Source organism: Macaca thibetana, chromosome 19, assembly GCF_024542745.1.
Source record: "Macaca thibetana thibetana isolate TM-01 chromosome 19, ASM2454274v1, whole genome shotgun sequence".
NCBI lineage: Eukaryota > Metazoa > Chordata > Mammalia > Primates > Cercopithecidae > Macaca > Macaca thibetana.
In genome coordinates, this window is record NC_065596.1 from 8503935 (window position 1) to 8518733 (window position 14799).

The following is a 14799-nucleotide window of genomic DNA, read 5'->3' on the forward strand; positions in this document are numbered from 1 at the left end:
TCAAGTCATGACTGAAGCCTGACTCTGGAGTGCAGGGCGGCAATCTTGGCTCACTGCAACCTCTGCCCTCCAGGCTCAAGTGATCCTCTCACCTCAGCCTCCCGAGTAGCTGGGATCACAGGCATGCGCCACTATGCCCAGCTAATTTTTGTATTTTTAGTAGAGACAGGGTCTTGCCACGTTGCCCAGGCTGGTCTCGAACTTCTGAGCCCAAGCGATCCTCCCGCCTCGGCTTCCTAAAGTGCTGGGATTACAGGCATGAGCCACCGTGCTGGACCTACAGCTGTTTTAAATGCTGCCTCCTTGGTGACACCGTTCACAATCTACCAAGGTCCCTCTATTGTATTCCCAAAGCACTGTGTGACTTTGCCAATCCCTTCCACTAGGCTAAACTATGAACTCTTCAAGAGCAGATGCCAGGCCGGGCACAGTGGCTCACGCCTGTAATCCCAGCACTTTGGGGGGCCGAGGTGGGTGGATCACTTGAGGTCAGGAGTTTTGAGACCAGCCTGGCCAACATGGCAAGACCCCGTGTCTCTACTAAAAATACAAAAATTAGTCAGGCGTGGTGGTGTGCGCCTGTATTCCCAGTTACTCAGGAGGTAGAGGCGGTAGAAGTGCTTGAGCCTAGGAGGTAGAGGTTGCAGTGGGCCAAGATCGCGCCTCTGTACTCCAGCCTGGGTGACAGAGCAAGCCTCCGTGTCAAAAAAAAAAAGCAGATGCCACGTCAGTGGTGTCACGTCTATCCCCCTAGCCCAGGGCAGTGTTTGGCACACACACCCCAACTGCATTCATTCTTTATACATCCCAGTATCAGATATATGCCAGGGCTGGCATATATGGGAGAGAGAGGCAGGTGGATCATTTGAGGCCAGGAGTTTGAGATCAGCCTGGGCAACATGGTAAAACACCGTCTCTACTAAAAAAAAAAAAAATTACACACACACACACACACACACACACACACTCTACAGATATATGCCAGACACAATGCTAGTACTAGGGACACAACTCTGAACAAGACGACTTGGTTCCTGTCCTTACAACTTATAATCTAGCAAGGAAGGCATGCAATTAATGGAGTAATTATAGTAAATGTAAGAAATCATAATGCCAGGAAAAGTACAGACAGGGCTACACAGCAGAGAAATACCTAACCTAGATGAGAAATCAGAGAAGGCCTCTCAGAAGTGATGTTTGAGCAGAAGCGCAAAGGATGAACAGGAGGCCAGGCTCGGCGGCCCACGCCTGTAATCCCAGCACTTTGGGAGGCCGAGGTGGGAGGATCACTTGAGGCCAGGAGTTCAAGACCAGCCTGGCCAACATGATGAAACCTCGTCTCTACCAAAAAATTAGAAAAATTAGCCAGGCACGGTGGCTCACGCCTGTAATCCCAGCACTTTGGGAGGCTGAGGTGGGAGGATCACTTGAGGTCAGGAGTTTAAGATCAGCCTGGGCAACACAGACTGCACTCTACAAAAAAAAAAAAGAAAAAAAATACAGTTTTGGAGTAGTGGCACATGTCTGCAAGTCCTAGCTACTCAGCTGAGGTGATAGGATTATTTAAGCCCAGGAGTTTAGGGCCTGCAGTGAGCTATGATCACGCCACTACACTCCAACCTGGGCAACAGACCAAGATCTCATCTCTAGGCCGGGTGCAATGGGTCACGCCTGTAATCCCAGCACTTTGGAAGGCCGAGGCAGGCAGATCACTTGAGATCAGGAGTTCGAGACCAGCCTGGCCAACATGGTGAAACCTTGTGTCTACCAAAAATTATAAAAATTAGCGGCCGGGTGCGGTGGCTCAAGCCTGTAATCCCAGCACTTTGGGAGGCCGAGACGGGCAGATCACGAGGTCAGGAGATCGAGACCATCCTGGTTAACACGGTGAAACCCCGTCTCTACTAAAAAATACAAAAAACTAGCCGGGCGAGGTGGCGGGCGCCTGTAGTCCCAGCTACTCGGGAGGCTGAGGCAGGAGAATGGCGTGAACCCGGGAGGCGGAGCTTGCAGTGAGCTGAGATCCGGCCACTGCACTCCAGCCTGGGTGACAGAGCGAGACTCCGTCTCAAAAAAAAAAAAAAAAAAAAAAAAAAAAAAAAATTAGCTGGGCGTGGTAATCCACGCCTGTAATCCCAGCTACTCGGGAGGCTGAGGTAGGAGAATTGCTTGAACTCAGGGGTCGAAGGCTGGAGTGAGCCGAGATCATACCACTTCACTCCAGCCTGGGTGACAAGAGTGAGAGACTATCTAAAAAAAAAAAAAAAAAAAAAAAAAAAAAAAAAAAGGCTGAATAGGGGTTTGTCAAGCAAAAGGAAAGCCACACCCAGCTGAGTGAATAGCAGGTGGTGGCTGTGGTGGGAGGATGGCTTGAGCCCAGGAGTTCAAGGCTGCAATAAACTACTATCGTGCCACTGAATTCCAGCCTGGGCAACAGAGCAAGACTCTGTCTCAAAAAAAAAAAAAAAAAAGCGGGGGAGTGGAGGTGATGGGAGAACAAAGAATGCCTGTGAAACTGCAAAAGCAGGAGCAAGAATGAGGAAGAGAAGAGGCTGGGGAATTCAGTGGGGTTCGGCCATGGAAGTATGTCCTTTGTTGCCAGTGTAGCTGCCACGTAGCGACGGCTTTGGGTGCTGTTTCAACCTAAAAAGCCCAATTCCACCTCTGATCATTGCTATACCTTTGAGATGGTATTTCTGGAGGAACCAGGGGAATCGGGTGAGAGGGAGACTCTGTGTTTATATGACGATGCTTAGATCTCGCTAAGAGGAGCCTCATGTTCTATCTCTATCCTCCTGAGATGGAGATCAAAGATGGTGCTCAGACCCCATGGAAGAGGACCCAAGAGTGTGCAGGAGAAATCCAGCTCTTTCTGTAGGGGAGAATCCCTGGCTGCCAGGCACCTATGCTATTGTTAAAGAAAAGTCAGATTTCCAAATACCCTGATAGGCTCCTGTATCCCTAGGCTCCTGTATCCCTCAGGGGGAAAGAAAAGAACCGAGTCCAGCAAGCCACCCTCCGGCTCAAGCCAACCACCAACCTTTTCAGACGCAGCCTCCAGAGATTTCAGGTTGTTAGTAACATTCTTGAGTTCTTCTTCCAGGTCACCACATTTTCTGCACAGAGACAAAGGATTTTTATGTCTTATCTTCCCTTACAGCTGGCAATATAGCAATCGCCCCTACAATAAATGTTCAAAAGGAGAAACCTACACAGTCCCGGGGCAGGGCCCAGAAGGAATGTGGGGGGAAAATGTTAATGGATTTTTCTGTAGTACGATACTATGGGCTTATCAAAGCCTTATCATACCAGGCAGAGGCGAGGCGCGACCGAGGAGTATTTGGAGGGCTTGGAAAGCACTTCTGGTCTTCTGCCAAGGGTGAGGCTACAAGGACTTGTGAAATCTATGATTGATGAGGCCGACTCCGGAAGGTGTTAAGAATGGGACCGAGGGCAGGAGGCAGGCAGATAGCAATGAGAGTTTGCATGGGACACTCCGGGAAGGAAGCCCGGAGCGGATTTGTGAAACCAGATCTCTCTCAGCATTCCAGGATGCTCTGTGGGGCTGAATTCCTTACCCGGGGCCAAGAGGACAGGCGTTTTGTTTTTCGGTGCTTGTGGGATTCTGGTTAAGCTTCTCACCTTCCCCCCCAGGAATGTGTCACAGCCAAACACTGACAGTAGGATCAAAGCATTTACATACTGACGGGGGAGTTGGGGGGGAAGCCTGCCTTCTGGAGCAGGTCAGTGTTCCATTAAGATGGCACAGCCCCCTGATATATCCTCTCTGGGACTTCTGGGCTTCCCTGCTGCCTCCTGTCTCACTCCTATTTCCTCATATCTTTGCAGAAAGAGTCAACACGTGGGCAGCGCTTCCCATGGCAGTAAGAACAAGTCACCACCTCTCTTTGTCATGGAAGCCAAGAGAAAGAAAGGATGAGCCATGAGCCCCCGTCGCCCATCCACTTCAGCAGAGGCCCCGGTCACAGCCCATTCCCAACACAGCCAGCTCCCTCCCACTCCTTCCCAGGAACTGAGCCAGCCTCGCTCAGTCCTGTTCTGCCACTCACAGTTCAGACACCTCCGCACGCTCCTCTGCCCTCTCCAGCTCACCCTCCAGGATGACCAGCTTACGAGCTACCTGCAGAGACAGAAACGCCCAGCTGAGCCCGATCCCCACCAGCCGTGTCTTCTCCCACCCACTGCAGACAGTCCCCAGGGATGCCCCACCCAGATCCCTAGACCAGCTGCAACATGGGTTTTTCTGGTGTTTCTTTTCTTGTCTTTTTTTTTTTCGGGACAGTCTCCCTCTGCTGCCCAGGCTGGAGTGCAGTGGCACAATCTCGGCTCACTGCAACCTCCACCTCCTGGGTTCCAGCGATTCTCCTGCCTCAGCCTTCCAAGTAGGTGGGACTACAGGCACGTGCCACCATGCCCAGCTAATTTTTGTATTTTCAGTAGAGACGGGGTTTTACCATATTGGCCAGGTTGGTCTTGAATTCCTGACCTCATGATCCACCTGCCTTGGCCTCCCAGAGTGCTGGTATTACAGGCATGAGCCACCACCCCCGGCCTCTTTTTTATTTTTTTGAGACAGAGTCTCGCTCTATCATCCAGGCTGAAACGCAGTGGCGCAATCTCGACTCACAGCAACCTCCGCCTCCTGGGTTCAAGTGATTCTTCTGTCTCAGTCTCCCAAATAGCTGGGCTTACAGGCGTGTGCCACACGCCTGGCGAATTTTTGTATTTTTTGTAGAGACGGGATTTCACCATGTTGGCCAGACTGGTCATGAACTCCTGACCTCAGGTGATCTGCCTGCCTCGACCTCCCAAATTGCTGGGATTACCGGCGTGAGCTACATGCCCAGCTCTTTTTTATGTTTTTGACACAGGGTCATGCTCTGTCTCCAAGGCTGGAGAGCAGTGGCATGATCGGAGCTCACTGCAGCCTTGATTTCCCAGGCTCAAGCGATCCTCTTGCCTCAGCCTCCCAAGTAGATGGGACCACAAGTGCATGCCACCACGCCCAGCTAATTATTATTATTATTATTATTATTACTTTTAGAAATGGGGTCTCGCTATGTTGCCCAGGCTGGTCTCAAACTCCTGGACTCAGGTGATGTTCCCGCCTTGGTCGAAGTGCTGGGGTTACAGGTACGAGCCACCAGACCTGGCCTTTTGCTGGTGCTTCAACTGAAAGAGCTATCCTGGGGCCTGGAGGGAATCCTGATTCTCTTCCTCAGGCCTGAGGAGTGAGGCAGACAAGAGGCGGGAAGGAAGAGCCGAGCCATCGAGGAAGACAAAGGAGGGCCTGGGCTTGCATGGTCTGAAACTCCACGGCTTGGGACCACAATCCTCCATTTTTGCCCAACTGTGCCAAAACTCCCAGCTAACGACACAAGTGAGCTGATCATTCGGTTTTCCCATTACATTAGACAAGCGTCCGCCGGACTTTCTGGCATCGTGAGAGATAGCTTCCTAGCCAAGTGGCTGTCTCTGGACAAACATATGTTCACGCAGGAGGACAGCTGACCTAACCAAGAGCTTCCTTTCGTTGGCCCCGGCATCCTCCCTATCTCAGCAGATGCATTTCCTCCCACTTCCTGCTGCTGCGCCATCTGTCAGCCTCACTCACCTCCTCGTATTTGCGGTCAGCCTCTTCTGCAATGTGCTTGGCCTCTTTGAGCTGCATCTCCTGAATTTCCATCTTCTCCTCATCCTTCATGGCCCGGTTTTCTATCACCTTCATTCCTCTGCAAGGAGCAATCTCATCAGGACCGCTGTTCACTCACACCCCTCCACCCTCATCTCATCTATCTTTCTTTTTTTTTTGAGACAGAGTCTCATTCTGTTGTCCAGGCTGGAGTGCAGTGGCACGATCTCAGCTCACTGCAACCTCCGACTCCTAAGTTCAAGCGATTCTCCTGCCTCAGCCTCCTGAGTAGCTGGAATTACAGGCACCCATCACCATGTCTGGCTAATTTTTGTTTTTTTAGTAGAGATGGAGTTTCACCATGTTGGTCAGGCTGGTCTCAAACTCCTGACCTCAAATGACCCGCCCACCTCGGCCTCCCAAAATGCCAGGATTACAGGAGTGAGCCACCGTGCCCCGCCTATCTTTTTTAAAATTTTTTTTGCAGAGATGGGGGTCTCACTATGTTGTCCAGGTTGGTTGCAAACACCTGGGCACAAGTGATCCTACTGCCTTGGCCTTCCAAAGCGTTGGGATTACAAGCGTGAGATACCACCCCTGGTGCCATCTCTCATCTAAATGAATCTCTAAATCTACTAAGCACTGTAACACAGTGCGAAGATGAAAACTCTGTGCACATATTTCCTTCATCTTGTTTTTTTTTTTTTGTTTTTGAGATGGAGTCTCGCTCTGCCACCCAGGCTGGAGTGCAGTAGCGTGATCTCAGCTCACTGCAACCTCCATCTCCCAGGTTCAAGCGATTCTCCTGTCTCAGCCTCCAGAGTAGCTGGGACTATAGGAATGCATCACCATGCCCGGCTAACTTATATTTTTAGTAGAGAGGGGGTTTCGCCATGTTGGCCAGGCTGGTCTCGAATTCCTGACCTCAAGTGATCTGCCCGCCTCGGCCTCCCAGAGTGCTGGGATTACAGGTGTGAGCCACCGCACCCAGCCTCCCTTCATCTTTACTGACTAGCAGGCACTTTTCTAAGTGCCTTCACTTTCACAACTGCCCTATGGAGCAGGTGCATTATCCACATTTTACAAATGAAACAACCAAGGCGTAGAGAGAGGTTAAGTAACTTAAGGTTACAGAGCTGGTAAGTGTTAGAGCTGGGGTGCAGCCCTTGGCAGTCTGACTCCAGAGTCAGTGCCCCCTTTCTTTTTCTTTTGAGAGACAGCATCTCACTCTGTTGCCCAGGCTGGAGGAGTTCAAGGTTCCGGTGAGCCGTGATTGCACCACAGCACTCCAGCCTGAGTGACGGAGCAAGATGCTGTGTATTTTATTTTTTTTTCCTTGAGACAGGTTCTCACTCTGTTGCCCAGGCTGGAGTGTAGTGGTGTAGTTATAGCTCAATGCAGCCTTAACTTCCTGGGATCAGGTGATTCTCCCACCTCAGCCCCTTGAGTGTCTGGGACTACCAGCATGCACTACCATGCCTGGCTAACTTTTAATATTTTTCTATAGAGATGGGGTCTCACTATGTTGTCCAGGCTGGTCTCAAACTCCCGGGCTCAAGCGATCCACCCGCTTCCCAAAGTGCTGGGATTACAGGCGTGAGCCACCACACCCTGCCAAGACCTTGTGTATTTAAAAAAAGGAAAGAAAAGAAGAGGCCAGCCTGGGATAACGTGTCATTGCTATGTATCATTCCCACTCAGCACAGAGACCATATGCTTCTTGCCGTCCAATAAATATGTCTATATGGGGTATCACCCATTCTCAGCTAAGTCTCAAAACGCCCTCCCCTACCTGTACGAGGTCTCACCCTCAGCATGTGAGCAAGCTTGCTGGGATATTTATTGTTCCCAAATCCCTTGTAGCACCCAAGAGACCAAAGTGACTTGCCCAAGGCTCCATAGAAAGTGCCAGTGGAAGAAGGTGACTCTAGATCCCCCAGCTTCAAGTATAGAATTCTTTCTACTGAGACACAGCCATCTCTAACAGGGGTGTCACCAAAGGCCTCTGGGGGCATGGTGCAAACAAGAGACTGGCCTTTGCAGCCCCTCTTGGTTTGCCAATATGGGAGCCCTCAACGTCAGCATCCAGCCAGGCTGGTCTGACTGTGAACGGCAGCTAACTCAGGCCACAGGCACAGCCAGGAGCCCTCGTGACTGGATCCTTCCTCTGCCCCGTGGCTGCCCGAGCTGCCCCTCTCTCCCTCAATTCAGTGGCTGCAGCAGAGTCTGCAGTGGCGTCTGTTCCCTCTGCCCTGGCTGTTCCACTACTTGGGAAGAAATTTCCAGCTTGGGCAACATGCGATCTCCAAGATTTCCTAGCTGGTTTCTAATCTCTGGTTAGTGGTCACAACAGCAGAATCAGAAACGCATCTTAAATTAGCCAGGCGTGATGGCATGTGCCTGTAGTCCCAGCTTTACTCTGGAGCGCTGGAGGCTGTGGCAGGAGGATCACTTGAGCCCAGGACATCGAGGCTGCAGTGAGCTGCGATCGCACCACTGCATTCCAGCCTGGGTGATAGAGTGAGACCCTGTCTCAAAAAAAAAAAAAAAAAAAAAAAAAAAAAAAGAAATGAATCTTTGGGAGGCGTTTATACTGCAAAAGCATGGTGGCTGGTGGCTCAAGTGAGAACTCCGGCGCGAGTGAGGGGCAGACGCGATGGTCACTGGTTGGGCCCACACCATCGCCACACAAGGAGCTCGTTTTCCATCACACAGAGACTGCTGCTTCTGTGAATTACACAATCTACCCTCAGTCTTCCAGAGAGCCTGTGCTAAGGCGTGCCAGAGAATGATCCGGCTCCCGAGGAGAAGGCACCCTACTGGTGGCTGGGATGCAGCACAGATGCCACGGAGGGGCAAGGAACAGTTTCTTTTTTTTCCTGAGACAGAGTCTCACTCTGTCACCCAGGCTGGAGTGCAGTGGTGCGATCTCGGCTCACTGCAACCTCTGCCTCCTGGGTTCAAGCTGGGGGATCTTGCCTTAGCCTCCCGAGTAGTTGGGATTACAGGTGCCCGCCACCATGCCCCGCTAATTTGTATATATATATATATTTTTTTGAGACAGAGTCTTGCTCTGTCTCCCAGGCTGGAGTGCAGTGGCCGGATCTCAGCTCACTGCAAGCTCCGCTTCCCGGGTTAACGCCATTCTCCTGCCTCAGCCTCCCGAGTAGCTGGGACTACAGGCGCCCGCCACCGCGCCTGGCTAGTTTTTTTGTATTTTTTAGTAGAGATGGGGTTTCACCGTGTTAGCCAGGATGGTCTCGATCTCCTGACATCGTGATCCGCCCGTCTCGGCCTCCCAAAGTGCCGGGATTACAGGCTTGAGCCACCGCGCCTGGCCTAATTTGTGTATTTTTAGTAGAGATGGGTTTCACCACGTTGGCCAGGCTGGTCTCAAACTCCCAACCTCAGGTGATCCACCCGCCTCGGCCTCCCAAAGTTGTGGGATTACAGGCGTGAGCCACCGCTCCTGGCCAAGGATAAACATCTCTACCCCTCAGAGTGACAGTTTACAAAGTGCTGTCATGCATCTGTTTGTGAACACATGCATGTCCCCGTGACCTTGTTTACTTTCACACCAGCTCTGCGGGGTCGGCAGCACGATCCCCATTTTCCAAAAGAAAACATGGATGCCACTGGATTCAAAGTGTCCTTACCTCTCACTCTCATCTGCAGCCTTTTCCGCCTCCTCCAGCTTCTGCAGGGCCGTGGCCAGTCGTTCCTGAGCCCTGTCCAACTCCTCCTCAACGAGCTGGATGCGTCGGTTGAGGGCGGCCACATCACCTTCAGCCTGGGGAGGTGGGAGTGCATCCATGTGAAGAAGTATCAGGCCAGCCACCAGTGGGAGCCTCCCCCATGTCCTGCCCTCTGTTAACCCGATTTTCCCCAGCAAAGCCCACCCAGGAGACCAGGCCATGGGGAATTTACACTCATACCAAAATTTCAGTGTGATCTTCCCGGAAAATGTCCGGGAAAAACATCCACCACTCAATAGCAAAAGGTGAGCATCGCCAGGCGCAGTGGCTCACGCCTGTAATCCCAGTACTTTGGGAGGCCAAGGCGGGTGTATCACAAGGTCAAGAGATCGAGACCATCCTGGCCAACATGGTGAAATCCTGTCTCTACTTAAAACAGAAAAATTAGCTGAGCGTGGTGGCATGTGCCTGTAGTCCCAGATGCTTGAGAGGCTGAGGCAGAAGAATCACTTGAATCTGGGTGGCAGAGGTTGCCAGGAACCGAGATCGCGCCACTGCACTCCAGCCTGGTGACAGAGCAAGACTCCATCTCCAAAAAAAAAAAAAGGCAAGTGTCCCAGTACAAGATGGGTAGTTGAGTCAACACAGGAGGCAAACATACCACATGTGCTTTGAGATGAATGTCAGTGTTGGCCTCTCCAGCAACACAATAGACCCAACGTTAGGCTAAGATCTAAGATAGGCTCTTCTCTGAAAAAGGCACAGTGTTACCACATAGAGAGTTCTAGGGCTCACTGTGAGATTCCTAGAAAGCAAGGCCATCAGTGACCTGGCTCACTGTGTCCCGTGAGTTCCGCTCCCATTCACCTGAACGGCAAGATAAATGCAAGACTATGGAGCCCTCAGTTAAATGCTGGCCATGCAATTACCAAGGTGGGACGAGATCGGGCAGCCTCGTTGGAATCCCATCCTTCAATCAGCCTGGCTGAGAGATGGCAAGACAAAAAGATACGAAAAGGGAAAGAAAACTTGGTTGCAGGCAAGGAAGACATACCCCGATAGTGTTATTGGCTTTTCAAGGGGTTTTTACCTACAAGGAAGGAAGTATAATGGGAAGCATTAAAGCAGGAACTCCAGGGCCAGAAAGTGCTGGGTTGGAATCCCTGCTTTGTCATTTTCTTTTTAACTTTTTTTTTTTTAAACTGAGACAGTGTCGCTCCGTCACCCAGGCTGGAGTGCAGTGGTGCAATCTCGGCTGACTGCAACCTCCTCACCTCCAGGTTTAAGCAATTCTCTGCCTCAGCCTCCGGAGTAGCTGGGATTACAGGCGCCTGCCACCACGCCCGGCTAATTTTTTTGTATATTTAGTAGAGATGGGGTTTCACCATCTTGGCCAGGCTGGTCTTGAACTCCTGACCTCGCGATCCACCTGCCTCAGCCTCCCAAAGTGCTGGGATTACAGGCGAGAGCCACCATGCCCAGCCTTCTTTTTAATTTTTTTTTTTGAGATGGAGTCTCGCGTTGTCACCCAGGCTGGAGTGCAATGGCATGATCTCGGCTCACTGCAACCTCTGCCTCCCAGGTTCAAGCAATTCTCCTGCCTCAGCCTCCTGAGTAGCTGGGATTACAGACGGGCACCACCACGCCTGGCTAACTTTTCGTATTTTTAGTAGAGACAGGGTTTCGTCTTGTTGGCCAGGCTGGTCTCAAACTCCTGGCCTCATGTGATCCACCCTCCTTGGTCTCCCAAAGTGCCGGGATTACAGGTATGAGCCACTGCACCCGGCCACATTTTGTCATTTTCATAGCCACGTGGTGTTGGGAAGGTTGCTTCCTCATCCTGGCCGTCTCCATCCCAAAGCCTGATTAGTTACAGGACTGCCTTGAGGCTGTAACTCCAGGACGTGGTGCTGCTTAGCCTCAGCAGGTGGGATGTGCCAGAAAAAGGCATCTCTTATTGCCATGGTTTTATTTTACCGCAATTTCATCCTCAAACATTGCACCCATTTTACAGATGAGGAAACCGAGGGGCCCCACTGGGTGAAGTGGTTTTGTTCAGTGACTCAGAATTGGTAAGAAATGAATGGCCTCTTAAGACCCACCCAGGGCTCTTCCTTGTCAGAACCTGTCCCCTAGGTCCTGCCAGGGTGTCATGGCCTGGCGAGTTTTCCAGCAATGCCCGCTCTTTGGAAGGAATATTGAGAACGGGTCAAACGGGTCTCCACCGAGAGGAAAAGGGAAGCCACACTGCCTTTTTCCTATCAGGACAAATGAAGAATCCCTGAACTGGGGAAGGCTATCAAAATTATTAGGAAGGCCGGGCGTGGTGGCTCACATCCGTAATCCTAGCACTCTGGGAGGCCAAGGCGGGTGGATCACATGAGGTCAGGAGTTGGAGACCAGCCTGGCCAACATGGTGAAACCACGTCTCTACTAAAACTACAAAAAAAAAAAAAAAATAGTCGGTGTGGTGGCGGGAGCCTGTAATCCCAGCTATTTGGGAGGCTGAGGCAGAAGAACCGCTTGAACCCGGGAGGTGGAGGCTGCAGTGAGCCGAGATCGTGCCACTGCACTCCAGCCTGGGCAACAGAGCGAGACTCTGTCTCAAAAAAACAAAAATTATTAGGAAAGCCGCCACTCCCTCTCCTGCCCTGAGTTCATTCGGGTGGCAGAGGTAGGGGGGTGGCGGGGGGAGGGCGCGAATAGAATGAGGCTAACGTGGCTGAAAAACACAAGTAGAGTCAGGAAGGTCTCTTAGCCTCAGATTCCTAGAGACAGACAGGGGTGTTTCATATTGCAGCGTCCTCTGAAACACCAAAAGCAGAGAATTGTGAAAACCACCGATGAAACTGTCTTGAGAAACGTCACTCAGGCCTTCCCATGAATGGGTGCCTTTCATTCCTTTTAATTGCATAGATCTTAACTCCTCCTACCACCTTCAGTCACTGGGCCAGGAACTGATGTTGCAAAAAAGCTCTGCAACCAACACCATTATTGAATTCTAGGACATTTTCATCACCCACCAAAAACAAACAAACAAACAACTGCGTAGCTATTAGTAGTCTAGGAATTGATTTTAAAGATCCAACAGAGGTGCTTGATTCATGAGTTGTCTTTTAAGAGTGAGTAGCCCTTATGTGGGAAATTCTGAATCCTGGCAAACAATGCTTTTGGCAGATTTTCAACTGTCTGGAGTTGGGAGATACACGCATATCTGTACATGCATTCATATATATGTATTTTTGAAAAACTGCTAGTCACTGCCGAGTCATTTTGGGTTCCACCCCTTCCTGCAATCAAAGCCTTCCACACGCTACAAAGGATTTCCCTTATAAGGTAAAAGAGGCTTGCTAGATACATGTGGCAAAGGAACAGGAAGATGTCAGTTAATCACACAAAAATCTAAACGAAACCAGCTGTCGGGAAACAGGCCCAGAAGTCTACCACACGCCGGCTCCTGGCTTATCCTACAAGAGTGAAAGGGTTTTTCTTTTTTTTAAACCCACCCCTGGTCTTAGCTCCTTTTGCCCTGGGAAAAGGAACTTAGTTCCCAGACCGAGAGAAGCATCCTTTGCTTTTTCAAGAACTTCTTGAACTTTTTCAAGAAGTCTTCCGCTCTCCAAAAACAGCTTCCCTCCCAACTAGACGGTCCTGCTCCTAAGTCTTGGCTCGAGGCTGAGGGCCATTTTGAAGCCGAGTTAATTGTCCTCCAGCGAGATGACTTGGGATGAGATCAGAGCGAGTGCTGTGTCGGTTAAGTGTGAGAAAGAGGCCAGACCGGCTACCAATTGAGGCTTACACCGGGTTTGGGTTTCTAAGGCCTCTTTGGGCCAAAGCAGCCCTTACAGGAATAGAGGCTTCAACCAGGCCCATGCTGCAGCCCCCATCTGGGCTCTTTCCAGACCTGGCAATTCACACCACCAATTCCATCTGGCCGGGCATCTTTTGCCCCTCTAGGGTCCCCGCCCTGAGCCTCAACACTTAGCTTTCAGGGCTCTTGGGCTTCAACCTCTACCTGCATCTCCACCCCCCACCATACAACTTTCTTGCTTCTGAGTCTGTGCACACCCCTGTCTCTGGTCCCAGCAAACTTAGTCTATAAGACCCTGCTCAACCTCCATTTTGGAGCCTCCCGTGATGCTCCCATAACTGCACAGAAAATCCATGGAATGCAAACCTCGCTTGATCAGTGAGTCAGCTCCCCTGCCTCCATTTGTCTCTGAGCTCTTCCCAGGGCAGAGAAAACACAATTGAGGCTGGGTGCGGTGGTTCACACTCTTAATCCCAGCACTTTGGGAGGCCAAGGTGGGCAGATCACGAGGTCAGGAGTTCGAGACCAGCCTGGCCAGCATCGTGAAACATCGCCTCTACTAAAAATACAAAAAATAAAATAAAATAAAATAAAAATAGCTGGGCGTGGTGGCAGGCGCCTGTAATCCCAGCTACTCGGGAGGTTGAGGCAGGAGAATCGCTTTAACTCGGGAGGTAGAGGTTGCAGTGAGCCGAGATCGCGGCACTGCACTCCAGCCTGGGCGACAGAGTGAGACTGTCTCAAAAACAAACAAACAAACAAAAACAAGAAACAAAACACAATTGGGCATTTACAAAGCGCCAGGCTCCACGCCTGAGATTTCACTCCTGGGACCCTCCCTGCTACTCTGGGGGGTCGGGATTCTTATCAGTCCTACTCACAGATGGGGAAACAGCTCCTACAGAGTCAATACCAAGTCATGCAGCTGGTGGGTGGCATGAGATGGGACCAGAATCCAAATCTGTCCCCAGCCCCTGGCGGTGCCACCATCTGTCCCAAGGGACAGCCAGGGGGATGATGCAGAGGGAATGGTGAAAATCCCTCCTTCTTCAGACCCATTGTCTATCTCGGGCCCTGCCCGAGACTCGCGGCGGAGGCGCACAGCAGGCGCTCAAACGACAGTGGGTCCAGGGCCCCGCGCTTGCGTTCCCGGGGCCTTCTGGAGGAAGGCAGTGTCCCGCCGCCCCGGTTCCCGCAGGAATCAGCTGGAGAGAGAAAGGCGGGCGGCTCGGGGCTGAACTTCCGCCACCCTCCATCCCCACCCGCCCCCGCCGCCTGGAGAAGACACGTCGCCGCCGCGCCCCTGGGAACGGTCAGGGAAGTCCAAGCAGGAGCCGCAAAGCCGCGAAAGAGGCGAGAAAGTGCGACCCCCTCCCCAGATCCCCGGACCCCCGTCGAAATCCCTGTCGGCCGGTCAAACCCCAGACAATGGAAGCTCCACGTTTCCATCCTCACTTCCCGCCCACAAGTCCGGTAGCGGGTTCCCCTCGGCCTGGGACCCCAGAGCCAGCCCTGAGTCGGAACCTGCACGATGCGCCCCCTCCCGCCGCTTCACTTCTCCACTCGGAGATCGCGCACCCCCTCCACCCCATCCCCCCATTTCCCGCTCAGCCGGCTCCGCCCGACCCGGAGGCGGCGCC

At 51.8% G+C, this 14799-nt stretch overlaps 4 protein-coding genes across 11 annotated transcripts in view; all 4 read right to left on the reverse strand.

The window, feature by feature from the left end:
- Positions 1-14799, reverse strand: part of AP1M1 (adaptor related protein complex 1 subunit mu 1) — a 212477-nt gene that overhangs the window by 144613 nt on the left and 53065 nt on the right. The gene's annotated exons all lie outside the window — the stretch shown is intronic.
- FAM32A (family with sequence similarity 32 member A) overlaps positions 1-14799 on the reverse strand; it is a 182885-nt gene that overhangs the window by 105193 nt on the left and 62893 nt on the right. The window contains exon 1 of one of the 5 annotated variants that reach the window (XM_050769864.1): positions 9503-9523. The exons of the other annotated variants lie outside the window; for them this stretch is intronic. Within the exon in view, the coding sequence (XP_050625821.1) occupies positions 9503-9510 (8 nt within the window). The 5' untranslated portion in view covers positions 9511-9523. Of the gene's footprint in view, positions 1-9502; positions 9524-14799 lie in introns of those variants that run through there. 5 annotated transcript variants of the gene reach the window in all.
- RAB8A (RAB8A, member RAS oncogene family) overlaps positions 1-14799 on the reverse strand; it is a 405903-nt gene that overhangs the window by 41948 nt on the left and 349156 nt on the right. The window lies entirely within an intron of this gene.
- The window catches only part of TPM4 (tropomyosin 4), a 35893-nt gene that overhangs the window by 10704 nt on the left and 10390 nt on the right, over positions 1-14799 (reverse strand). For all 4 annotated transcript variants that reach the window (XM_050769765.1, XM_050769763.1, XM_050769762.1 and 1 more), the window contains 4 exons: positions 9310-9443; positions 5636-5753; positions 4071-4141; positions 3041-3116 (listed from right to left, as the gene is read on the reverse strand). In XM_050769765.1, coding sequence (XP_050625722.1) covers positions 3041-3116; positions 4071-4141; positions 5636-5753; positions 9310-9443 — 399 coding nt within the window. The remainder of the gene's footprint in view (positions 1-3040; positions 3117-4070; positions 4142-5635; positions 5754-9309; positions 9444-14799) is intronic.